Source organism: Chanodichthys erythropterus, chromosome 17 (genome assembly GCF_024489055.1).
Source record: "Chanodichthys erythropterus isolate Z2021 chromosome 17, ASM2448905v1, whole genome shotgun sequence".
Classification (NCBI taxonomy): Eukaryota; Metazoa; Chordata; class Actinopteri; order Cypriniformes; family Xenocyprididae; genus Chanodichthys; species Chanodichthys erythropterus.
In genome coordinates this window covers 14,221,058-14,246,333 of record NC_090237.1, presented here as the reverse complement: position 1 = coordinate 14,246,333, position 25,276 = coordinate 14,221,058, and the positions used below count along the sequence as shown (strand labels likewise).

Genomic DNA, 25,276 nt, shown 5'->3' with positions numbered 1-25,276 from the left:
AATCTTTCTACATTTTTAACAGTTTATAAAACTCATCTTACAGAAATACAGTGTCATTATTCAGTTAAATTTAGTTAATTTGTTTCTTTTTAAAGCAAATCGGTAGACTGAATAATCTTCATAATGCAGCTTTTACGCAGCCTCATATCCAAATAAATAAATACTTGGATTTGAAATAATAGTTTTTCAGTATCCTTGTTGAGATTCTGTGACAGGATCCTGTCCCTTCGCGCTCATTAAAGCCGTGAATCCTGTAGATGGCAGCAAAGACCGGGTATTTTTAATTAAAAGCTCCTTTTCTCAATTTGGTCCTACTGCAGAGCCAAATGAGGTTCAGCTCCACCTCTGTGAACCTAAATTAGGTTTAGGGATAGGGTTATGGGTAGGGTAAGGACCGTAATGATTACACATTATTACACAATCTTTAGAGGTAGCTAGGCTACTAAACCTACCCCCAACCCTAAATGAAAGCAGTCTCTATGCTTTAGGATCTATATTTAACATCGTTAGAATACCTCAATTCTAAAGACTCCAGTTTTACTTAAAAAGAGCTGTCAATATGCCGGGATGGACCGTGAGATTTCGTAACTACGTCATGACGTAAAGAATCAAAGAATCTGAACCGATTCTTTGAAGCTAACTGTTCAAAAGAACCGATTCCGGATTTTCATCACTAATAATCTCTACGATAAATAGGCTATTTAAACAGCTAAATGTTACGCGTAGAGACGCTAAAATATACTATCATAAAATCACATTTTACCGCGTTATACAGATTACAAAATAGGATCTCTGCAATGTAGTTGAACTGCATTGCTTGCATATTAAATATATAGTTTTCGTAATTAAACTCTGCGAATTGCATCCATAATTCAGCACGGACACATTTATATTTAACGCTGTGAGCTCGAAGTGAATTTATGCCTTCATAGAAAACATTGGGCTCGTCCGGGATTTGAACCCGGGACCTCTCGCACCCGAAGCGAGAATCATACCCCTAGACCAACGAGCCGCGCATCAAATATAGTGAAGACCGCCTCATAAACAATGAAATATAAGTTCACCTTATATTACTATGCTTTAAAGCTTGATGGCCTAATATCTGTCGAAGATTTATTTATATGTACGGTTTATTAATTTGCGTGTAATTCGATAATCTACAGCAAGTCTTTTAACACGTAGGTAAAGAGATCTCTTCAGCAGTCCTCTAGCTTAGACATGTAGTGTTGAAGCAACAGGCAATTGAATAAAGAAAAAAAGCCAAGAACGCGTCAATTAAGTTATTTTTTATATATCATACATAAGACTGTTTGAATATAATACAAAGGGCATTTTCATATACACAGCAAAGTCTTGACTAGATCTTACAATCTGTGGACACTTATCCTTTTTCCCCATGCTGTTCAATTATATAGTGCATGTTGCATGAAAAGGGTCAAGAAAATCTGAAAAGAAAAACAAATATCAAAAGGCAGAAGAATGCTGAATTCAAATCCATGATCTTGTGAATCAGTGACATTTAATGCATTTAAGAGAAAGGGAAGAAACAGACCTAGCAAACCATGAGCATTATAAAAGTGTGGACATACATGCGTCATACCCTGTGAAAAGATTCTTTCGGTACAAGTTATAAGCCCTACCTTTAATGTTGTCCTGTTGAAGTCAAATGCCTCAGACTAAAAGCAATTTTGGTCCAATGACCAAGTAAGACAAGAAGAGTAAAAAAAAAAAAAAAAAAAAAAATTCTAAATAGGTAAGCAAAAACATGGCAATGTAATTGACATACCAGCAGGAGCAATGTAGTGAGTTCTATACTTCCTTTATTTAAAAAAATATAAATATATACATAAATTCTATTTCAACTATTAAAAAGGGGCTGCATTTCATGAAAACTGCGCTAAATCAGATCTCATTTAGTAACAGCTGAAACAGGTGCACTCTTTAAAAGTTTCTGTCATTTTTAGATTTTGATTTTTGGAATGTTTATGTTAACGTCAGCAAACTGCATTCGAATGTTTATATAATATATAAACACTTGTATATCCAGCTAACATTCAGGTAAACCTTCTTTCCGATTACCACTAGCCGTTGTGAGATTTGTAAATATATACCAAAACATGACTCTGGCTGAAAGTGATGTCTTCGCGAAAGGAAAATCTGCACACACTTTCTGACAGGATACTGTCCTACTGTCTGTAAAGGACTGCTAGATTGAGAGAAGTAGCAAACAGGGTTTCTTAGAAGAATTGAGACAAAGTGAGAAGCTAGGTGGTGGTGGGAGGGAGGGGGGGGCTCACAAGCTCTAATATACGAATCAGAGTGAGCATAGCTATCCTTAACATGACTGAATAGTGACTATAAACATTTATCCTCTTCAGACCAACATGCATGTGCCCAGTGTCTGTGTGGCAGCACGTCACCTCTAGTTTCCCTTTGAATAGTACATCTGAGGCAAGCATCAAACCAATCACTTGATAACAAATTCAACTCAGACTCAGAGGTCACAGTAGCTACAGTAGACTGCCTGAATAAATAAATTTAAGTAGCCACTCAGATTTAAAAAGGTAGAAATTAGCATGTTCATCAAATTAGGTATAAAAGGCAGTATCACTGACTGATAGACCAGGTAAATACAAAACAAAACACTTTTCTCTCCTCAGAATAATTTGTGATCCCTCAGCTACTCTGTAGCCTGCAGAGTAACCGTCAGAGTCCCTTCCCTCCCCTTGACAGGAAAAACAAATGAAAAAGGTAACAAATCAGGGAGGTTTATCCATATAATTTCAGTATTTTGTTAACATTAAAATAAAGTAGTTCAGCAAAAGTTCCAGTTTGAGAGTATACAGACTAAAATGGACTTTGATGAACCTTGGGCTGAAGTGGTGAACTGCTACATTATTTCTTACAGACACCTAGTGCTATAAAAAACAACTGCTTTGGTATATCAAAAGAAAGAGGAAGGGAAAAAAAAGACACTAATAAAGAAGAAAACCTAATTTGTGTAAAATTCACAGCATAATTCAAGAGGAGAAAAAAGGCAGTCACATAAACCTCATTACATATCTTCTGTGTTCAACACAAAGAGGCAAATTTATGCAGATGTTTTTCCAATGGGAACCACATGCTTGACGGGAAATAAAATTAAAAAAAAAATGAAAAAAGTAATAAAAGACAATTAATGGGAATGAATACCTTATGTGAAATCCCACTTCGGCAATTTTAGGAAGTAATGTTAGGGACGTTTGAACAAGACCCTGCAATTTGGAGTCCCTTAAATGAGAAATCTTTGCTAAATAAAGGCCTCTGAATAACCATTCTCGTTCACCTTCCCTAACCAATTAAGGACTCTTTAAATGTTAAAAATAGAGGACAGCCATCATCTCTATTTAATGATAAAGTCCAGCTCCTTTTCAGTCAAGGTCCAAAAGTCATAAGGCCAAAGGGTTCTCAACAGCAGCCCCAGATCCGTCTGGATCCGGATCTGTTCCCCTCGTCACATCTCCTCCTCCTCCTCCTCCTCCTCCTCCTCAGTTGCTGTACGTAGTCGAAGCGGCCCGGTCTGAAGAGTACTGCACCTGCCTGTCTCGGGCCTGTCTAACAACAGCTCCTCCCCGCCGCTATAGGCCAGCGCTCACCACCGGAGCTCCGCAGCTTTGTGCCCCCTCTTGAAGAGTTACACGATACCGACAACACGAAATATCACTGCAAGTACTGCTTCCTTGACACGCTACAGGTTTAAACACACAGCTCTTTAGAGAAGTTTCACTTAAAGGGTAAATAAAAGAACGACCAGCCAAATTATAATGTCCAATGTCTCACTTGTTTGAACTAAACAAATGTTTTGCATTGCTTTACATATAAAAAGCTGTACGACAGCTCACAGCTCTGAAATGCTCACTGTACTGAACAAATTAAATTAAACAAATCTCCTAGTTTCCAATGTAACAGATGGTAAATAAGTACTGTATGCAGGTGAGTGAATTGGCAGATGGATGTCTCAGTTTCACTATGGTTATTTGCAGTATTACTAACTTATCTAGAAATCGACAACGTAAAATGATGGAAATACATATATACTTTTTAAATACTCTTCAATTTGTAGCGGTTCAGTGATATCTCCCCTCAGAAGTGAGCAGCTTTTATTCTCTATGCACCTTTTGAAAAACAGGAGAAAATGAAAACACCACCATAAAAAGGAAGAAAAAAACAAAACAAAACAAAACAAGAAATAAAAAAACAAAATTCACACAGAAAAACAAACCCATTTCAGCTAAAGTCACGAGCTGGCCATCGAGCTCTGCTGAACACAGACTCCAGTCATTGGAGAATCTTCCCTATCAATGCCTTGTCTCATGCCCAGGTGTCCCTCTGCTATAAAGTGACCAGGTCCTGTGTTTGTGGCAACAGGGTACGTGGGATGTCCAGCCATACCAGTCTCTTGGCGAGGATTTGAGAAGGCACCCAAACCCATACTCATACTCATACTTCCATTTTGGCTAAAGTCCAGGGTGTTGGCAGGAAGCTGGCGGAGCTGGTAAGCCTGGTTGCCTTGGTTTCCTGTGGAAGAGGAAGATGTGGAGGAAGAGGATGCAGAGGAAGACAGGGATGTCATGGACAGATGACCGTGCACCACCTCCATGGAATCCTGGGTGGAGGCGCTGTTGGTGGGCGAGTTGTAGAGTCGCGGCCGTGGTCGCGTTGCTATGACCTGTCCGTGATGGTGATGATGGTGATGGGGGTGCAATGCCTTGGGATGCTGGGGAGGCACATGAAAAGTGGTTTCCTGGACTGGATGAGTCTCTACAGTGACAGGTTCTGGTCCTACGATTCCAGGCCATACTACAGGGGGATGATAAGGCTGTCTCGCCTGCACAAACAAGAGAAATCATAAAGAAAGAAAAAAAACTTTATCTTGAAGGCCAAACTTTGAAAGAAGCAACTAACGATTATTTTGGTAATTGATTAGATGGACAATTATTTGTTCAATTAATTGGATAAAAAAAAATATATATTTTTTTTTATTGATAAAATGCACTATTCCACATCCTGCCCAATGCTGTCCTTCAAACAAATGTGCATTAACAAATATAAAGCGACAAGAATATTTTTGGTGCGCCAAAAAAATAAATAAATAACTACTTATTTAGTGATGGCTGATTTCAAAACACTGCTTCAGGAAGATTCGGAGCACAAATGAATCATGATTCAGATAGCGTGTCAAACTGCCAATGGCTGAAATCACGTGACTTTGGTGCTCCGAACAGTTTTTTGTGCTCTGAATCTTCCTGAAGCAGTGTTTTGAAATCGGCCATCACTAAATAAGTTGTTATTTTTTTTTTTTTTGGCGTTCCAAAAATATTCTCATCGCTTTATAATATTAATATTGAGCCACTGTAGTCACATGAACCGATTTAAATATGTTTTTAGTACCTTTATGGATCTTGACAGAGGAAATGTCATCGCTCCCTATGGAGGCCTCACTGAGCCATCGGATTTCAACTAAAATATCTTAATTTGTGTTCCGAAGATTAACAAAGGTCTTGCGGGTGTGGAACAGCATGAGGGTAAGTAATAAATGACAGAATTTTCATTTTTGGGTGAACTAACCCTTTAACGTCCAACAACAGACTTTTCAGCAAAATGAATATTTTTGCACTGAATTTCAATTATCTCCCTCTCTAATGTGCCCTATCTGTTTGATGCGCATGCACACGCCAGCTCTCATTCAGTAAAGATTGAAGTTTAACGCATACGGTCAGGACGAGCCTTCATGCAAAATAAAAATACTTGTGAATTTGTAATGCTTACAAATAAAGACATAACTGTAAAATGAATGTTTTGCGATGAGGAAACATAACACACATTGAACAGCACATGCATCTGTCAAAGCGCCTGAAACCATGTTAAACACTATGCTAATGCATTAGCTTCAAGCTTAAAAGAAAATTCTCATGATTTGGGCAGCTTGGATTCACATACCTTCCTCACAGTAGCTCATTCTTTTTACTCCACTATTTTTAGATGCATTCTGTCCATGGAAACACGTTATTCAGTGCTGTAATTTGACGCGACTGGCAGAAGTTTTCCGTGCACGGTGGGCAGACGCGACAAATTGATAATTACAGTCGTAGTCGATGATCTTCATTATCGATTTTAATCGATTAGTTGTTGCAGCCCTACTTTAAATTCCTTTAACTACTTGACAAGATATGCCAGGGGGCTCACCTGAGGGCAAAGGTTGTCACAGTCTATGGCTGGCATGGCTGTGCCAAAATGCCCACCGCTGTGCCGATGGTGGTGAGTTGGATCGGATCTTGCTCTGCCACTGGTGCTTGTTCCAGACGATCCTCCTGAAGCAAAGCAAAGGAACTGTGGTAAGCATTAAAGAGTTTAGAGACAGATACCAGAACAGAATAAAACATAGAAGAACCTGAGCTTGAGGATGTACTAGAAGTGGTCCCTGATGACTGCGACTGCTCAAGTGCAGGACTTGTTGACACACTACTGCTTGTATTGGTTCCTTCATCCGTCGTCTTCTTGAAGAAACTGTGCTGGAGGGCATAGTAGGGCTGAATTCGCGTCTTGGGGTCATAGTCTAGCATTCTGAGAATGAGGTCCTTGAACTTCAAGTAGTCAGCTACTGCGTGGCCAGATTCTCCAGCCCGACGACCGCCTGGTCCACCACATTCCACTCCCAAGATGGCATGGAGCTTTCGAGATGCCGGAGGTTTGTACTGCTCACAAAAAAGCAGAGACACGTTGTAGCACTTACAATAATAACAAGCAGTCACACAAAAGCTACATAAAAACTTTACATGATAATGATTATACTTCAAAATATCAGTAACACATACCCTTTTCCCATCTTTGGTCTTCTTAATACTCCATGTGCCATCTGACAACTTCTCAAAAAACTTCCTGGCTTTTGGTGCTAGGTCCATAATGTGATTGGGTGGGATCCCAAGTACTTCAACAATTTTGTTCATTTGGTCCACCTATTGGGGTATCATTTAAAAAATAATTTATGTCAGACTATTTTTTACTATAACACTCAATTTGAATTAGGTAGAATCATCCGCAATTAACTACGGCATGACTCCCATATTCTGTAACACATTCAACAAGAGATTTAGGGCAGTGGATCTCAACTGAGGGGGCCTCAGCAAACTTCAAAGGGGGCCTCAAGATGACTTAAAAGTATTTAAAATGAAGACAAAACAAGCTTTAAAATAATACCAAACAACTAAAAAACCCCCAGAAAAAACAAGATATTATTATTATTATTATTTTAAATAATTTTTTTCTTTGAACATTTACATTTAATTATTTAGCAGACGTTTTTATCCAAAGCGACTTAAAAATGGGGAGAATTTTTAAGAATTATAAAAGTGAGATTTTAAGATCTGGTAAAGTTATAGAAAATAACCTTATAACTCCTTGGGCATTTTATACATTTTATTAACATACATTTTCTAGCTATGCCAAGCTCTAAAATATTTTATCAGGTAGTAATTGAGTAAAAAAAATATATTTTTAAATTTTAATTTAATTTTTTCCCCCCTTAATCCTGGTCCAGTAAATCACAAACAACTAGAAAAGTCATGGGGCTTTCAAATATTGTTATGGACAATGGCCTACGGATGTACTCCCAGATTTAAATGTAGTTGTCAGTCCTAAATCTTTAGATGCATGGTGCTTAAGGATACAGGGAATGTTATGGAAGTACATTAGTAATAATAATCATAATTATCATTAATAACCAATAATATTTCATATAGCTCATTACCTCATTTGCTCCGCTAAAGAGAGGTTCTCCTGTATGCATTTCCACCAGAATACATCCCAGAGACCACATGTCTATGGCCAGGTCATATGGCATTCCCAATAACACTTCAGGGGAGCGGTAGAATCGACTCTGGATGTACTGATATATCTGATGTAAGAGGAGGAATAACAGTAATCGGTAACAATTTGACAATGACCACACAGTTCTTTTTTTTAACGCTCTCCACACAAGCAATAAATAAGGCGATTCACAATACCCTTTGTCCCAGTTGGCAGGAGCTCCCAAAGTCCACTATTTTGATGGCACTTCTCTTGGGGTTACATAGCAGGATGTTCTCTGGCTTTAGGTCACAGTGGATGATGCTGAGCTCAGGTGTAGCAAGAAACAGAAGTGCTGTACACAACTGCTGGGCAAACTTCCGTGTCAGATTCAAAGAGACACCTCTGAAGTTCGTATTTCGTAACAAGTCATATAGATTGTATGACAACATTTCAAATACTAAGCAAAGATGATTCCGGAACATGAAGTGCCGTTTCAAGTGTACTGAGGAAAAAAAAAAAAATCATTAGTTTTTGAATTGAAGGAATGCACCGTGTGTAAAGATTTTGAAACAAACACAAATAATTGAACAGGTTACTTACCTATATAGTATTTCATCTCTGTGTCATGTTTGTTCATGAGCTCGAGAAGCCGTACTTCAATTTGAGCTTGATTCAGAAAGGCCTTCTTGTTCTTGATGATCTTAATTGCTACCCACTCTTGCTCAGCTCGGTCGTAAGCTTTTACAACCTAAAAAACAATGTGTCAATTACTTTCATAAGACAACAATTTTAAGTTTTGTTCCCTAATAAGAAATCTAAACTACTCTGAAAAGTTGATTACATGTGGCTTTTGCTTTCAAGGTCCAAATCATTAAGCCTCTGATTCATCATGGCAAAAGTTTATAATATGCCTATTTCTTACCATTTATAATCTTGAAAAAAGTTTTTTTTCCTCTTTTCCCCTTCACAAAATAAATCTGAAGAGACTGAAGACAGCATACCTGTCCAAATGACCCTTTTCCAATTAAAGAGTCAATTTCATAGCGGTCCATCCATTTTTCCCCATTCTTGACGATGTAGTCGTAGTTCTCATCATCATAGCCATCATTAAAGACTTTTCTTTCTTTCTTGTGGCTGGAGTCCTCACCTTGACCCTGTTGATGCCGTCGTTTCTTTTTTGCATAATACACCTTTACAAAGGAGTGAATGCAAGTTTCACAGTATCAGTCTCAAATACTTGAGCATTGTTGTGCTCATAACTTTTTCATTTATTAGTCTGAGAACTTCCTAAAAGACTTTTCATAGGTACCTTCTCATCTAGTATTCTAATTTTGTTCTTTATTACTACTTTTCATCTTTATTTAGTGCTTAGTTACTACTGCAAGGACAGTGATCTGGCAAAATACAGACGTAAGACTAAAATGAAGAAACTTTACCTCATTGATGTGTTTGTAGGTTTTGATCAGGTCAATGGAGAGCTTCCTCAAAGGAGCTAAAGTGGGGTCACGAAAGCACTGGGGCATGTGCCTCTGAAATAAAACAAGCGGCAACACATATAGATTTAATGGGTGATATTTATATGTATTAAACTTTTGTCTAAGAGCACAAAGGCTAGGCAAGGTAAAAGTAACAGGAAGAATTAATTTTACTAAGTGCAATAATTGAGCATATTCGATCCACGATGCAAACAAAAACTAAGTACATAAACAGGAGTGGAGCATTCAGTACCTGGCTGGCAGTGAGTGCTTGTGTCTGATCACTGTATGGCAGTACAGTGACAGACTGGTCTGTACTCTGCTGGTGACAGTCACTGTACTGCTGGTGCGAATGAGGCATGGGAGCAGCCATCTGAAGACCAGCAGCATGGAAAGAAAGAGAGGGTGCAAGCCGGACAGACGAGGGTTTGCATGCTGAGGTCTCTCCCCCTGGAGGAAATTTAAGCTAAATTAGTGTGTGTTAGAACAAAATTCTCCTCTCTCCCTGTGATCTTTTGAATCGCAGACCTCTTTCAGGTTAATAAGACTATCCTTTTCTCTCTGTTTTAGCAGAGAAACCCCATCCCTGAGATTTTAATGTAACCAAACTGAAGCATAGGCTTATAGCACACTAGAACTAACACAAAACAGGGTAGAAAGCAAATATATATTTGTGTTTTATCATTAGGAGTAAATGCCAGACAAATCAAGGCACTAGCAATTCAAGCAAAAAAAGCAAAAAGACATAGAATCAAATAATATAACTGTAAAGAAAAGAAAAATACAACAGTTCTCATCCATTTCTAAATAAAAAGAGAAAAGACTGCAGTGCAAATTTCAAGTCAAGTGCAAAAAATTTTGGTCAGAAATCTGTCCTCTTTTAGCTGTAAATTGTGATAATTATAAGAAGCTTGCTCATATATCAGCATCTCTTGCCAGGCAACACAATGCACCACAGCCACACAGAATCCCACCACTATTCAGAATCCCAGCAACAGCACCTAATTAGCATAGCCTATCACCAAGAAGATACAGTGTGATTTGGCAAGCCCATCAATGTTCAAGCCAATCACAGAAGAGTATGCAAATAGCCTACTTTTGTTGCCAGGGCAGAGCTGCTCCCATTTTCCAATAAGAAAACAAGAAATAAACAAGAAATAAAATTGAACTTTGGCACACTTAGATGAAGCATCCACCACATTGGAGCCTGACAGCAAAATAGCAGCTCAGACCCCACTCATGGTGTAGGAGCAGAGAATGATTCAGCTGACCTAACTAAGGCAGGGCAAAGAATTCATGTGATCCACTAAATATTAGAGGATGGAAACACTTCTACAGCCTCAAACACAACCATTTCCAAAGATTTAAGACAAAAGTCTATGAAATAATAATACATATTTCACAGCACATTTTACATTTGCCAATAAAAACATTTAACATTGCCGCTATACTTAAAAAAAATACAGTAAAATATTATGCAGATGCTTTTTTTTGCTGTTCTGCTACGTACATTTCTCAATATAGGCCTGATGATTCATGTTATCAAGGACTGCATGCAATTCAACAAGAGAAAAATGATGTATGTCAGTGTACAAATAGAAACAACATTACATTCTGCACCATATAAGTCCCTCTAAGTGTATATCTAGTGCTGTTTCTGTGTGATTTATAAGCTGCCTTTATTATTCAAGGAATAAATGCAACATTTTGTAAGAATCTATAGGCCTGTATTAAAATTGTAAAGTTGGTAGCATACAAATTGTCAACAAGCCTTTTGCAAATATAAATGTTTAAGATTACCCTCAGCAGTATATATTTTACTATTCTGCATGTCACTGAAATTTTACATGTGCACAGTACTCAGATGGACATTTATATTTCTGAATCTGATTAAACTATAAAAAAGAAATATGAAATTATGTTTACTTCAGTGTTCTCCATTTACTGGTCTGTGATAATACTGTTTTAAAGGATGGAATTTCAATGGAAGTAAAAAATAAAATAAAATAAGTAGAACTAATTAAGTTTAATTTGTTTTTGTTTTTTAACAATTTATGAAAACTAGTGATATGCTTTGTAATTAATTAATAATAGTGGTTAAACGGATCGTTGTTGACCCGTGATCCGTACGGACCAAGCCCCACGGTTCGGGACGCATGTGATTCGCAGTTCAATTGCAAGTTTAACCGCAAAAGAGTGAAAGGTTATCATTTGAACGTGTTTTGTCTTGCTAGTTTACACATTAAATAGTTATAAAACAATTCCAGCGCTAGAAGAGGCAAAAGAGGATTTAATTCGGTATCGCACACCATTCTGTTATCGTTGCGCACATACGCACATACATTCAAGGCTCGCACGCAGAGAGAGAAAGAGAAAGAGAAAGAGAGGTGTGTTTCAGATCGCTCGCGAGCTCCAAATTGATTTCTCTTTTGCATTCTCAATGCAATTGGATGGTCACATATACGCATTATGTCAGTCAAAATACCCCTCTTGGTAAGTATTCTCCTAAACACATTCGGTTATGTCTTAATTAAACGAGGTGACAATTCGGATGTGTATCTATCGGATGTGTGCGTGCATGGGGTCTTACTCTTAAAGTGACAGCAACCTATAAATACCTGCTGTTGTCTGTCATGTAAATCAAACAACAAAACACAGCCAGGGCTCAACGCTAAGGATTTTTTCTAATGGTTCTAATTTTTACTTGCCCCGCCAAAATTTTCACTTGCCCCACAACAAAAAATTAATAAAGTAACAGAAAAGAAAATGGGCCTATAAAATAAGTTATTGTTTTCGTTGTTTTTGATACATGTAACCTAAATAAGGTTATGACACCAAAAGCTACTAGATTAACTTATATTTTAAATATTGTTAGATAAATAAACAGCAAGTAATAAAATAGTAATAAATAATCAAATTACGAGTAGGCCTACTAGCACAAATGAATACAACAGAACAAACATATAAATTAAATAAAAAATGCTTTTCAAGTTTTTCCATGTAGGTTTAAACAGGAGATTTTCAGGTACAGGAATTGTAATATCTATAACTATATAACTATAGATTAAACTTTATTAATCAGTTGAAAATATAAAACTTAAAATACTGTTATTTAAAATTATTTTAAAAATGAAAACACTTTAAACCTGAAATTAAACCCGCCAGTAAGTGGCAGCGAATCAATGCGAATCATTGAGATTCAACCAATTCATTCAAACGGCTGATTCATTTAGAAAGTGTTGCTCAGAGACGCAAAACAATTCTGTGAACTTTGTTTGGAACTATTTTCGTTGGCGAAATAGAGTGAAACTGGCGATTTGGTGTCTAAAATGTAAGTCACTTGATATTAAGTTCTTGTTCATTAAACTGTACTCTGTATAAAATCAATATCACATTTGTAATTGTTGATATTTGGAGAAAAACGGCGCTGTAATATTGGTTAACTATATTAAATGATATAAAGATATAAGGTATACTGGGGCATTCTAAAGGCATTTTAATAGACTAAATCCTGCGCAGTGAAAGAGTACCCTCTAAACATGCACACGCACTTGTCTAACTGTTACTACACTACCTCACGTATTGCATGCGTGCACTCAATGGGTGTGTGTTTGTTTGGTTTTGTAAATTGAGGGACATACTTGATAATTTCAGATCGTTAAATCAACAATTACAATATCATAGACATAGACGATATATATCGTACACCCTACAGCACTGGCCCAATCAGGCAAGTGACCGTTCCGTCTACTGTCCCGAGCGTCGTTCACACTGGCCCCGGGTCATCGGGCAGTCCTTATTGTCGAGCCCCGACATCTTTAACAAAAATTAATCTATAATAAATTTATACAGTGAACAGTGTAATTTTACATTTAATTATTACATTTCTGTACACGAAAATACTACAGTTAAGACCTATTCTTTATTTGTAACTTTATGTTGTATTTATCTTTGCTTAATTGGTGTAGAGTATTTCTTCTTTTTTACAGTTCACTTTAGGGATGTCCCGATCACGTTTTTTTTGCCCTCGAGTCCGAGTCATTTGATTTTGAGTATCTGCCGATACCGAGTTCCGATCCGATACTTCTATAATAGCCTACATAAAAAGAAATAAAGAAGAGCGAAAAAACAGATCCAGGAACAGTGCTTTTCAGGTTTTTCAGGTATCTAACAGTAATCAAATAGTAATCAAATATAAAATATCACTGCATATTATCTTTACTGTGTAAAATAAATAAAGATTAATCATTATTGAAGTTACAAAAACTATTCAGTCAAGAGCAGTAAGTGATTTCTTTGTTATTTATTGTTTGATTTAACATTAAATACAGGCAGCAGGAATAGTTGTTTTCCCTTTAAGACATGCATGATCCAGTACATATACTGTTCCACATGCGCTGTCTTTCTCGACTAATATATGTTCACTTAAGACATAACTGTTTGCCAGGATACTCGCTAGGACGGGCATGTTGACATAATTTTTGTATGAATGTGGCTGCCGAAGCACAAGACTTGAAAGAGAACTCAGTATTTGCGCGCTGACTGGAATAAGCATGTGCGCGCTTCGGATGAGCGCACAAAAATCTTCTCACAGCGTGTGCGAGTTCTCTTTCGCGTCTTGTTCTTGAAGGTTTAAATCAGCAAGGCTTAAAGGAGTTAGTTTAAACACAGACCGCAATGTGTGCTGTTCAGGTCTCACCTGCGCTTGCGCGCTATCAACACCCGGGTGATGACGGCGTAAATGACTGGACATTACAGCAGACGGCACTCGCAGTTAACAGTTTACAAAGAGTGACTGTTTTGTCCACGCTTTCTGATTATCGTTGTTGTAACGTTTTGTGCATCCATCGACTGAAACATACATTATCTGAACTCTGTCTGTTTTCCACGTTGCTATTTTAAACAAACCATATTAACCAATAGATGCGTCGTCATTCGATATGATAATACATATATATCCGAGTCCTGATCGGGAGGTAACGTCCGATTCCGAGCGAGTCTCAAACCACATGATCGGGCCCGATTTCCGATCACGTGATCGGATCTGGACACTTGCCTTTAATAATGTATTAGTTAGGCTAGTAGTTAGTAGTTAGGCTAGTAGTTTCTGCTGTGGTATCAGAGTAGTTAAAGTGGGCTAAGTAATAAATGCAAAGTTAAGTTACCCCCCAATTTTTTTTTTTTTTTTTGGTGCAGATCCAAAAAATGATCCGATCCGTGACTTAATAACCATGATATGATCAGATCTGTGAGTTTTGTGATCCGTTGAACGACTAATTAATAATAAATAAAATCATTCTCACAAGCTTTCGACATCTAATGCAAAACTCATTTAATTCATTGTTTTTACGTCATTTTATTTATGACATGCCCGGTTAAGGTTAGGCCAGGTAATCACAATCTAACATGCAACAAATTCCTTTGAATATTGTACAGTGGGGAGTGGGGGGTGATCTTTAAATTATCTTCTCTCAACAATGCCAAACATGTTGAATGCACATGCAAAAAGAACATAAAATAAATATGGCTTTCCATCAAACATTTTCCAATCTATAATAAAGCTATGCAACAACATAACTGGCCCTTACTTATAGTGTAATATCAGGCCAACTCCCTGTATGTTAATGGCTTTCATGATTGCCACTGACTCCTTCTCAAATTGCAAACCTAAAATGTGCTACATGTTCCAGAAATGACTACTGTTAATATTTGGCATGGAGCACATAAACAAAAAGTATAGCAAACAAAGACAAACTTTACCTAAATTTTGACTAAGCCACAAAGAGAAAAATGACCAATGACTTGTTGGTTTTTGCTTACTACATTCCACATTAAACTAAAGTGACTTAATGTAGCCATGCAATAGTCAACTTTAACCACTATTTTACACAGTGACACATGAATACTGAAACTGACAACTTATACCACAGGGATGAAGAGAGTAAAAGAGGCGCATAATCGCTCAATAGTTTCTGCTTCAATGCAAGATCAAACAGCTAACCTGGATGCATTATTTCCAGTATTTTTTCACTTGCAATAAGTGCTAACTAACTTTTCCAACACATTTAATAGTTTCCTTGGAGTAATGCAAGGATATAAGGGCTGCAAACAAACTTTGATACATAACAAACATCTCAATAAAAGGGCAACAATTAAAATAAATTATTACAACTCAAATCAATACTGTGCATGTAGTCCGCACGTGTAGTTTGTTTTTTAAACTTGGCTAACATTAAATTCCTACTGCTATCAGTAAGCCTAAGTTTTCAAAACTTTTACTAAACTTTGCCTAATTAAACCAAGCAAACTTGAAGGTGTTCAAAAAGTGAAAACTCCGTTCCAATTCCTCAATTAAATGTTTCTGTAACATATAGTTAATCTAAATGCTCTTATTAAATTTCCAAACAGCTAATCAAACAGAAGACCTCAAATGACACTCCAGCAGATTAGCTGGATTTCAGCACCACAACTCAAAAACGATTAAAACAAATTGGGAAAAAAGGGATATGGGATTATCCATGGTGTGTAAAAAGAAGTGAAAGTACAGATCCTGGTCCTTTTGTGCATGTAGGCCTATTTCTGCATATCTAGAAAAATGCAAGCAACCTAATCTTATAGTATGATCGAAATAAATAGAGATGCACCGATGTATCGTCTGCCAATATTTATCAGCGGATTTTTGATCGATTTAACAATCGGCTATAGCATGAAAAAGGCCTATATAAACAAGCCGATGGTTTATTAATCAACTGTGTGAATGTTGTATAATGTCTGTTGCATAAAGTTTTTGTCCGAGTAAAATAATTAAATTCTTGCCAAAACAAAATGAAATCTGTGTAAAATACAGCAGGGCTTAACAATAAGGACAGAACGGTACACCAGCGTGAACGACACTTGGGACAGTTAACTGAACTGTCACTGTCCCCATCAGTCCAGTGCTGCATTTTCATGAAAGTTTATCCTTTGCACATGTTTTTAAGGCTTGTGAATTATTCAAGTGCAAGAGGCTGCAAAGGAGAACTCAATTCTGCTCACTGTATGAGAAGTTTTGTGTGCACAGACATCCAAAGTACGCGGCCAGAAAGTTGCGTCTCAGACAGCGTGCAAATACTTAAGTTCTCTTTCGCTATTTCTAATTCACACAAAATAATGTCAAAATCTTGGTGGGTATCCTTGTAAACATAGATGGTTATGTCTTAAATTAATGTAAATAGTTGAGAAATAAAAAGGCTTGTGTAAGTTTATTGGATCTGTGCAGCTCTTAAAAGGACAGCTGCCTAATATTCTTGCTGCTCTGCTTTAATATTAATCAAAGACAAAAGAAAAAAATTCACTCACTATTCGAATCTTGACTAAATAACTTTAATAAGGATTAATATATATTTGATTCAGTGAAGAATATGCAGTGTTACTTAACATTTTATTACTTTATGTATGTACCTGAAATCTACTGTTAGACCTACCTGAAAAGCACTGTTTATTTCATTTGTATTTTTGCTCTGTTGTTTTCATGTTGGCCTGTTGAATGTTAAATGGATCTAAACCATGTTCAAAAATAATTATTTGATGATGAAGCAGCAGCAGCAATAAACACCTTAATGCATGTATTTTTTTAAAACTTTGCTAAGTAAAAACATGATCAAAACATTAATCTATTTTAATGACAGAATTTCAAATAAGAGAGCAAGTAACAAGTATCGGAATCGGCCAATAGTTTGATAGAATCTAAAACAAATATTTTAGGTGCATCCCTAGAAATAAAGTTTGTGCAAACATAGAAAAGCACAAAAAGCCTCTATTAAACTGCGGCCACTGTCAATCACATTTGTGGGAGGAAGTGATGGACAAAAAAAATGGCATCAGATATAGATCTACCTATGAACTCAGAGAATAAAGTTTACCTCAGGGAAACAGAAGCATCAAACCATGACCTTATTTAAGAATCTCTATTGCATTCATATCTGAACCAACTGTACTTTTATTAGGGCCACAAGTATAACAGTACCAAAGCTGCACCTTCAGGTGACAGTGAGGGGAAATCTTACAGCCTGCCCTGTATTTACCTGGTCAGAGATCATTATTCATCTGGCAAAGGCGAAAGCATCCTTCTGAAAGCTTTATAGATTAACAAATGCATATCTGAGTAGCGTGTCATCAATTCCTCCACATTAACTATAAATAACTTGTTATAAACCCTTGAATACTGAGCTCGACGAGCAAATTAACCAGAGTTAAACTGACTGATGGTGACAGGTAAAGCGGACCTTACCTGTCTAGCTGGCTTAGCCATTCATCGGGCTCGATCGGACTCGTTTAACGCCTCCATCGTCACGCAAAAGTCTAAACCCGTACTACATGACTGAGCAATGTTTGCTGGATAACTATGGTTAGGCATCACATCGCTGGCTAATGTCAGCCCCCCTCCCCCGACAGGAAACCAGCCTGATGGCTAACTGACAACACGCTAGTCATGGGGCTTCATCATCATCATCATCATCATCACCACTACCACCACCACCAGCCAAACCCTCCCATCAGATTGATGTGATGATACACTTCTGTAATCACCAGCTGGCCGACTTTCTGCTGGTATACAAAATCATTAGGCTAAGCAAACCACATTTGCTCCTGCAGTCTGACCTAGCGGAGCTACACGGGGGTTACCTGTTAAACGACTAACGGGACTGTCCTAAAACCAGTACAAATGCTCACGACTGAGGCTTTGGGGTGTAAAATCAGGGGGAGATGATCGGATAAGCTATTTGGTGCCTCAATAAAGATCGCTAACTAACATAAGGGATGTTATTAATCGGCTAGCCATCTAGGCCAAATCATACTAGCCTGTAGCTTCTACCAAACAGCGGTTTGTAAACAAACCTACAAAGTCCATATGTTTCATTTAGACCTCTACAAATGTCAAAGACTCACCTTTGATGGTGTGATCTTCATTTAAAGTCCCAGATCCAGTAAAGTGAGGCGACTGATCCAGTTTCTCTACGCTGCTTCCAATGTGACACCCCTAATGTACTGAGCCAGACGGGGCTAAATGCCTTTTATTTAAATTGGCAGATAAAACAGCGTCTTTCCAGTTCGGGTTTGCCTGTGTCAGTCTTCATTTGTGTATTAATCATGGTTTATAGGTGGTGAAGTGAAGGCTAGCGGCTAGTTAGCGCTCTTTCTCAGTGACTTTAACGAACGCAGCTAACCAGCTAGCGTCGGAAACGCACATTCAAGATTCTTCGCTTCTGGAGAGGTGGAGACGCAAATTAATTGTTTTCAAAAGCAAAATCAATCACTAAAAACAACGAGGCGCAGATATTATAGAAACAGCTGCATAAAAATGTGAACAAAAAACGTTAAGCTTTTCTGTCAGTTTTCACAAAATGGCGCGCGTTCCAAACCTGCGCAGCGGACCGGCCCGGCGGACCCGAGACACGGACGACTAGCCCACTAAATATATTCCTGACATTCCGATTCTTTGTCCCGGTGTCGTTTTCAGTCCGATGCGGTTGGCGAAGCCTTTCCAAAATTGCCACTGTTACGAGCGCGTGACTGCATTATTCCGGCGGGAAGCGAAAACATTTGAAAGATTAAAAAAGCAACTGACAAAATGGCGACAGCCTGGGCTGTTGCTATGGCAACTGTCAATCAAGCAACCGAGTACCCGGATGTTCAAATGACGATTTGTAGGGGGAAGCAGTAAAGGTTGCTGCACGCAATGTGTCAATCAAGTAAAACTATCAATAAAAACTTAAAACGGAAAATAATTTGATTATTTTACAAAACGCCGAACAATTTCTCGCCACATTGGACTGCGTTTTATTTTGCTCGTTATTGACAGCTTATAGACACAGAGTTTATTGAGAATCAACTACCCTACATTAAGCAAAATGTTATATTTACACAATAACTTCCTGTTTATTTTAGGTAAACATGCTGTATGTAATAAAAAATATAACAATTGATACAAAGTTTAGGACCAGTAACATTCTAAAACACGAGAACATTGCAATTTTATCCTGATTCTCATATTTTGTGTTTTGTCAAGCTTGTCTAGTTGTATGATGTTGAAAATTTATTAAAACCTTATGCACAAGCTTACTTAGCACTAACAGTGTCTCTCAGGTCTATGTGGTTCATTTTGTGCTTTGTCATACTTATCATTTTTACAGCAATTTGATTGTCCTGAAAAAAAAAAAAAAACGGTACATGGATTGTGATGTAAAATTTAATGGTGATTTTGTTTTTATCAAACCTGCACATCACAGTTGCAGTATATGAATCTTTTGCCTATTACAGCACCATGGACAGCAACAGCTGCACTGAGGAATAAAAACTGTTGGGGGAGACTTAACAGGTGGTAACCATTTGAATACATTTCTACCGTTCTCCAATTTATCTTAAGAGATAAAGAAACTTTATTTACAGGGAACTACAAAGTTGACAAATCTTTTGTGTCACACTGTCTTTTGCCAACATGTTTACTTTGTCTGTGAGCCATCAAATCAATGTCAAAGTGACTTAACTTTTCATATAAGTTTGAATTTGAATTGCTTTAGGGGATCATCTGTCTGTTGAGTCCATGGAAGAGTTCTTTTAGGGTTCCCAACAATTTCTACAATCTCTTAAAACAACAAAATAGTTAAACTATTCTTTTTTTAATGTTTTTTGTCGTTTTATTATATATTTTATATTGCCCAATTTTAAAAGTAATCAAATACATTATCAATAGTAGTTTTGGTCTGTCATTTCACTAAAGAAATATGGAATTTTTTGGATATGGTTGGGCCTCATTGATCTGAGCTTATGCACCTGCAGTTTTTGAGTGAAAAAATATATATTCTAGTAATAAGTATAAAATAAGTATGCTAGTGTGCTTTAATGATTAACCAGGAAGTTTGTTTTGAAATGCTTTAATATTGTACAAAACGGAGCATGGTGTGTGCGTGTGCGCACGGTAGCATGCACAGGTCCGAGGCCTTTATCTTTGCAAGCATGAACCCCAAAAACATGCTCCTGAACCCCATTTGTCTTATTTTCGATCTCCCCCATTCATTTTTAATGGATGGGCATTTTTGACCAATATAAGCTCAGATCAACAAGGCCTACCATCTGTAGAAATGACCCGAACACAACATAATAGTGTATAATTACATGTGTAACTGTGGAAGGATGGTCAATAAAACAGAAAAGATTGAGAAAAACACTTTCCTAAAAATGTACACTTTATTTGAACTAGGAGTACAAAACAATGTTCATTATGTACAATACTTGCATGACCACATTTAACCTCTTTGGTTTTATGGTGGATTAAATGCACAGAATAAGCACTGAAGTGTGGAAATGCAGCAACACCACTACACAAACTGAAAGCTAAAAGATTTTCACAATTTCAAAGCCTGCAAGTAAATACCATCAATTGTACTGTACCATTCAACAACAATGGAGTTTTCAGGAAAATTTACTAAAACTAGCTACTGTAATGTCAAAACACTGGCATTTAGCTAAACCTTAACAATATAAATAGAACATAAAAAAGTTTACCATATTTACAAGTAATGCTTAAACCAGATCAATTTGCCACAAAACAATGAAACAAAGAAGACACAAAACAGATGATAAAAAAAGAGGGAGTGTATATAAACATTATTGAGATATGATTTTTAGTTTCCTGAAAAAGGCAACAAGAATAAGATCCTAAATTAACATGGTCTTTAGTCATTGAAAATGATATGCTGAACAATCCAAGCAAAAGGCATGGTTTTCATTAACAAACAAGCATTGGTCCCTGCATCTTTTTACTTCTGAAATCACAAATTGTAACTTGTCCTGTGTAGACATTTTAACTTCATATTAACGGGGTCTAATATTATATAATATTACAAGTCTAAATATTGGTAAATAATAGTCTTCTAGATCCCAATAAGTATAGTATAGGGATGTAATTATGCTTATTGACTTAAGACCTGAAAACTAGCCAAGTGCTCAGTATAAATCTGAAAATCATGCTTCACATCATGCCACAGATTAGGTACTATGTGTAATTCTAATAAAAGTCCCTTGCAGATACTAAAGGCCACAGTGTTTCTACCATGTGAAATTGCAAATATAAATTTGCATTAACTAAATACCTGGTACACGCACACATAAAAAAAGAAAAGAAAAAAAAAAAAAAAAAATTCCCCATCACATGAAATTCAACATTATGAATGAACACTTTACAGACACAGATTTCTGAACAGACTTGATCTTCAATGCAAAAGATTCACATATTTTACAACACACATTATTTATTAAATCCCTCGACACAGGGGAGGCACAGACACGTTACAGATGACGGTGGTGATGTAACTGACACAGCTACTCAGGTCCTCCATTACAGCTTCAGAATTTTTTTTTCACATGTTCCACCATTTTTTCACTCCTTCTCTCATGGAAAAAGGGATTATTACTCAAATTAATCCTGAGGACAGACACATAATATAAAACATTTTAGGTGGCTGTTAAGGATCCATATATACACTTTTTTCCTTTTTTTTTTTTTTTTTAAAGAAAATACTACTTTTATTCAGCAAGGATGCATTCAATTGATCAAAAGTGACAGTAAAGACTTTTATAATGCTATAAAAGATTTGTATTTTAATAGAAAGTTCAACATAACAACTTTTATTTAAATCAAAGAATCTTGTTGTCAGCTTCCCCAATAATATTAACATAATATTTATTGAACATTTTAGAGTGATTTACATGACACTAAAGTATTGGCATCACTGGAGTAAAATATATTTAAATAGAAAATAGTTATTTTAAATTGTAATATTCCACAATGTTTGGAATACTTTTTTTGATCATATAAATGCAGCCTTGGTGAGAATAAGATGCTTCTTTCAAAAAAATGTAATATATATTAAAAAAATCATATTATATTATATTATATTATATTATATTATATTATATATATATATATATATATATATATATATATATATATATATATATATATATATTATATTATATATATATATATATATACTTTTTTTTTTTTTTAAATGCCCTAGAAAAGTGATGTTTGACAATTAGCATGAATCCTTTTAAATCCTTTTCAAACTACAAAAACATTACATAAACAGTTTATACAATGAAAAAAATTTTTGATTAATCAAAATATCCACCATTAGCAGCTATCTGACCTAAAATGGGTTCTAATTGGTTCATTGTATTCTAAACTTAATTGGCAATCAATTGTTGAAGCTATTAAGGTGTGCTGAGCCAAAAATCTTTTACAATCCTGGACCAAGTTTAAACCAGTAAACAGGCATCACAGCTGGCAAAGGGGCATGTCTGATTTTGACATGTATATATTGCCATTATTATTTAATCAAAATGAAAATTATTATTGCTGGTCTTCAATGATAATGTCAAGTTACTGTAATGTATTTGCACCAAAAAATGATAATGATTTATGCTGATATAGTCCAAAACCACACTTTGCCAGGGGTGTTTCCAAACTTTTGGAGGGCACAGTGTACACGCACAAAATATAATATATTCAGTTGGTTTCAGAAATCTGTTCTCACCCTGAATGGCTCCTTTGACATTACACGTCAGCTTTTTGGCTTTGATTCTCTTCCAGCTTCTTGCTCTCCTCCGCTGATCCGTCTTCCTTTTCTCCGGTTTTCCAGGATCCTTGCCTACATTCAGATTAAAAGTTACATAATATACCACTTTAAACCAATCTGATTGACATAAGCACAGATACTGCAAATATGCAAATTGTGATGAATGATCACATCTTTACTGTTTGAGATGTGCATGTTATTCCAGTACCTGAATTTCTTCATATACAGCCAGTAGGCCAGTCCCATCACAATAACGGCCACAATCAGGCCAAAAACAATGCCAACAGCCAGTACAGTCTGGTCACTCTTGTCATTTTTCAGATCTGTTCAAGAAACGGATAAAACAGTCAAAATAATATGTGGGAGACAAAATGAGAAGGGGAAGACAGATAACTTAACCATTCATTAACTAAACAAAAGTAACCAAAACACTGATACAATATTTGTCAGGATGCTGGGCATCTCAGCACCTTTGTTTTAACCTTCTTAAAAAAATAGACAGGTATTCTTCTACACTGCACAAATAGAAAGCACTTATTAAATTGAGCACAGGCACTGTGTTTTAGCATATGTGCTCTTCCTCTGTAATGCAAAGCCGAAAACAGTGCCAGACCTGAGTGTAGATGACAGCTCAACGTCTTACCTTGTTTGGCAAATGTCTGGTCCTCAAAAACTGTAATCAGATATAAAAATCATATTAACTTCCATTCGTATTGAATTCTAATGGAATGAAAAGCCCATTGCATACAAAACTGGATGAATATTTGCAATATTTCCATGTTATTTTTGGGTTTTGCCTAAACAACCCTAATGAAACAGCAATACATGTAAATACAGATATCAATTTGCTTATAGCTGTGTGTATAGCCATTTGTCCAAGGTTAACCAAAAGATTTTTCAGTCAAGTGAAAGCATGTGTTAGTCAGAGCACAGACCAGCATCCCGACAAACAGAACAGAAGAGGATGACGAGGAAAGGGGAGCTTTAATAAAAGATGTTTTCAGTGGTAAAGCTACGGGTGGCCCACCCAATAAATAGTTGGTCATTTTTCAAAAAGATGTATGAAGTAATATAATACGCAATATTAATAATAAACATCTTATCACACTATAACTTTATTTATTTAGTTAAAAGAATGATTAAAAGCAGTTTTCCATGGTCAATTGCAGGCGGTTTCATTTCCCCTCTCCCTATAGGTGCATTTCACACCCTTGTCAAAATGAAAGGTTTGATTCGTCAGTTTCTGTTAGTCCCGCCCAAGATGCAATGGTAAGATTTGTTTCATTTGTAAATTGTGAAACAAATATTAAAATCAGTTAATACTTTAAAGTCTAATTTGGATATAAATTGAAATATGTACTGCAGCAAGAAACCAAGCAATAAAACCATGCAATTCCCAAAGTGCACAATTGATTATTATGAGATTATCCCAGTGTTTAACCAAAAGCCCCATCATTTTATATCGTCTTCTAATACGGCAGAAGGACATGCAAAGGTAAGTACAGACATTTATAGTGTATAGTTAAAAGACTCTAAAAATTACTTCACATTGTCGCTGTAATGCATTTGTATTTATTTATTTTTCCATAAATCATTACTATTGGTCACCTTTTACATCTCTCTGTAAAACAGGGTGCGTGTATGAAAAGTTCATAACCCCCAAAGGCCCATCCAGAGCGGCTCTGGGCCCATCCATTTGAACGTTTCTGGCCTCGCCCCTAGTTACATTGTCTACACTTAGTTTTTAATGCCAACCAAACCATTTAGACAAAACTCTTATTAAAAAAAAAAAAAAAAAAAAAAAAAAAAAAAGGTGAAAAAGAATTTCATTTATACTACAAACACATTTTAAGGCAAACAAATAGCTACACAAAAATGTGCTTGCTACACTATTATAGTTATTATGGTAACACTTTTCAATAACATTTAATCAGTTAACATGAACTATTAAAAATTCTAAAGCATTTATTAATCTTAAATGTTCATTTCAACACTTACTCTAAATAACGTTGGCTAATACGAATTTTAATTTTAGTTATGGTAATGGATCTGAGCTGACATGAACAAATCAATGAACAGTTGTATTTTTATTAACCAGCATTAAATTATAAATACTTTAACAAAATAATTAAATGCTCATTGTTAATTTAACAAACGGACCCTTAATGTAAAGTGTTACCATTATTATATTTAATGCAAAATCATGTTTAAAACACAGTAACTTAATCTTGGATGTGATTTGAATTTAATAAAGAAGTGTCATTTCAGATGTCAAACACCGCCCTTTACCATTTTTTTCTCTTTTAAAAGTTGTCTTAAAGGGTTAGTTCACCCAAAAATGAATGCCAAATAATG

General features: G+C 36.2%; 2 protein-coding genes and 1 non-coding gene across 6 annotated transcripts in view; all 3 read right to left on the bottom strand.

Moving 5' to 3' along the window:
• Positions 1 to 940: 940 nt before the first annotated feature.
• On the bottom strand, positions 941 to 1,012 carry trnap-cgg (transfer RNA proline (anticodon CGG)). The gene has a single exon. It is a non-coding gene; the product is annotated as a tRNA-Pro (tRNA).
• Positions 1,013 to 1,306: 294 nt separating this feature from the next.
• Positions 1,307 to 18,929, bottom strand: dyrk1ab (dual-specificity tyrosine-(Y)-phosphorylation regulated kinase 1A, b). Of its 3 annotated transcripts, none has more exons than XM_067365457.1 (11): positions 18,231 to 18,929; positions 9,556 to 9,752; positions 9,264 to 9,356; positions 8,829 to 9,017; positions 8,428 to 8,575; positions 8,043 to 8,329; positions 7,787 to 7,933; positions 6,855 to 6,995; positions 6,431 to 6,734; positions 6,226 to 6,350; positions 1,307 to 4,867 (listed from the first exon to the last, which is right to left on the bottom strand). In XM_067365457.1, exons 2-11 carry the CDS (start codon positions 9,673 to 9,675, stop codon positions 4,277 to 4,279), a joined length of 2,145 nt encoding a protein of 714 aa, XP_067221558.1. In that variant the 5' UTR covers positions 9,676 to 9,752; positions 18,231 to 18,929; the 3' UTR covers positions 1,307 to 4,276. The 3 variants fall into 3 exon arrangements, with proteins under 3 accessions (XP_067221558.1, XP_067221559.1, XP_067221560.1); XM_067365458.1 differs by lacking the exon at positions 18,231 to 18,929 and adding an exon at positions 17,572 to 18,187; XM_067365459.1 differs by lacking the exon at positions 9,556 to 9,752.
• A 1,601-nt stretch (positions 18,930 to 20,530) lies between these two features.
• Positions 20,531 to 25,276, bottom strand: part of alcamb (activated leukocyte cell adhesion molecule b) — a 28,109-nt gene continuing 23,363 nt past the window's right edge. The window contains exons 13-16 of one of the 2 annotated variants that reach the window (XM_067364988.1): positions 23,565 to 23,594; positions 23,130 to 23,244; positions 22,880 to 22,993; positions 20,531 to 21,765 (exon numbers count right to left, since the gene is read on the bottom strand). In XM_067364988.1, coding sequence (XP_067221089.1) covers positions 22,900 to 22,993; positions 23,130 to 23,244; positions 23,565 to 23,594 — 239 coding nt within the window. In that variant the 3' untranslated portion in view covers positions 20,531 to 21,765; positions 22,880 to 22,899. The remainder of the gene's footprint in view (positions 21,766 to 22,879; positions 22,994 to 23,129; positions 23,245 to 23,564; positions 23,595 to 25,276) is intronic. The other variant, XM_067364989.1, reaches the window with a different exon arrangement.

Bases quoted from the DNA above. Each gene is read 5' to 3' on its own strand.
- dyrk1ab (XM_067365457.1), bottom strand. From the start codon at position 9,675: ATGGCTGCTCCCATGCCTCATTCGCACCAGCAGTACAGTGACTGTCAC. The intron at 8,576-8,828 runs GTATGCTGTCTT...ATTGTTTTTTAG, and splicing joins GAAAAGGGTCATTTGGACAG to GTTGTAAAAGCTTACGACCG. The intron at 6,996-7,786 runs GTAATGAGCTAT...ATACCCCAATAG, and splicing joins TCTTTAGCGGAGCAAATGAG to GTGGACCAAATGAACAAAAT.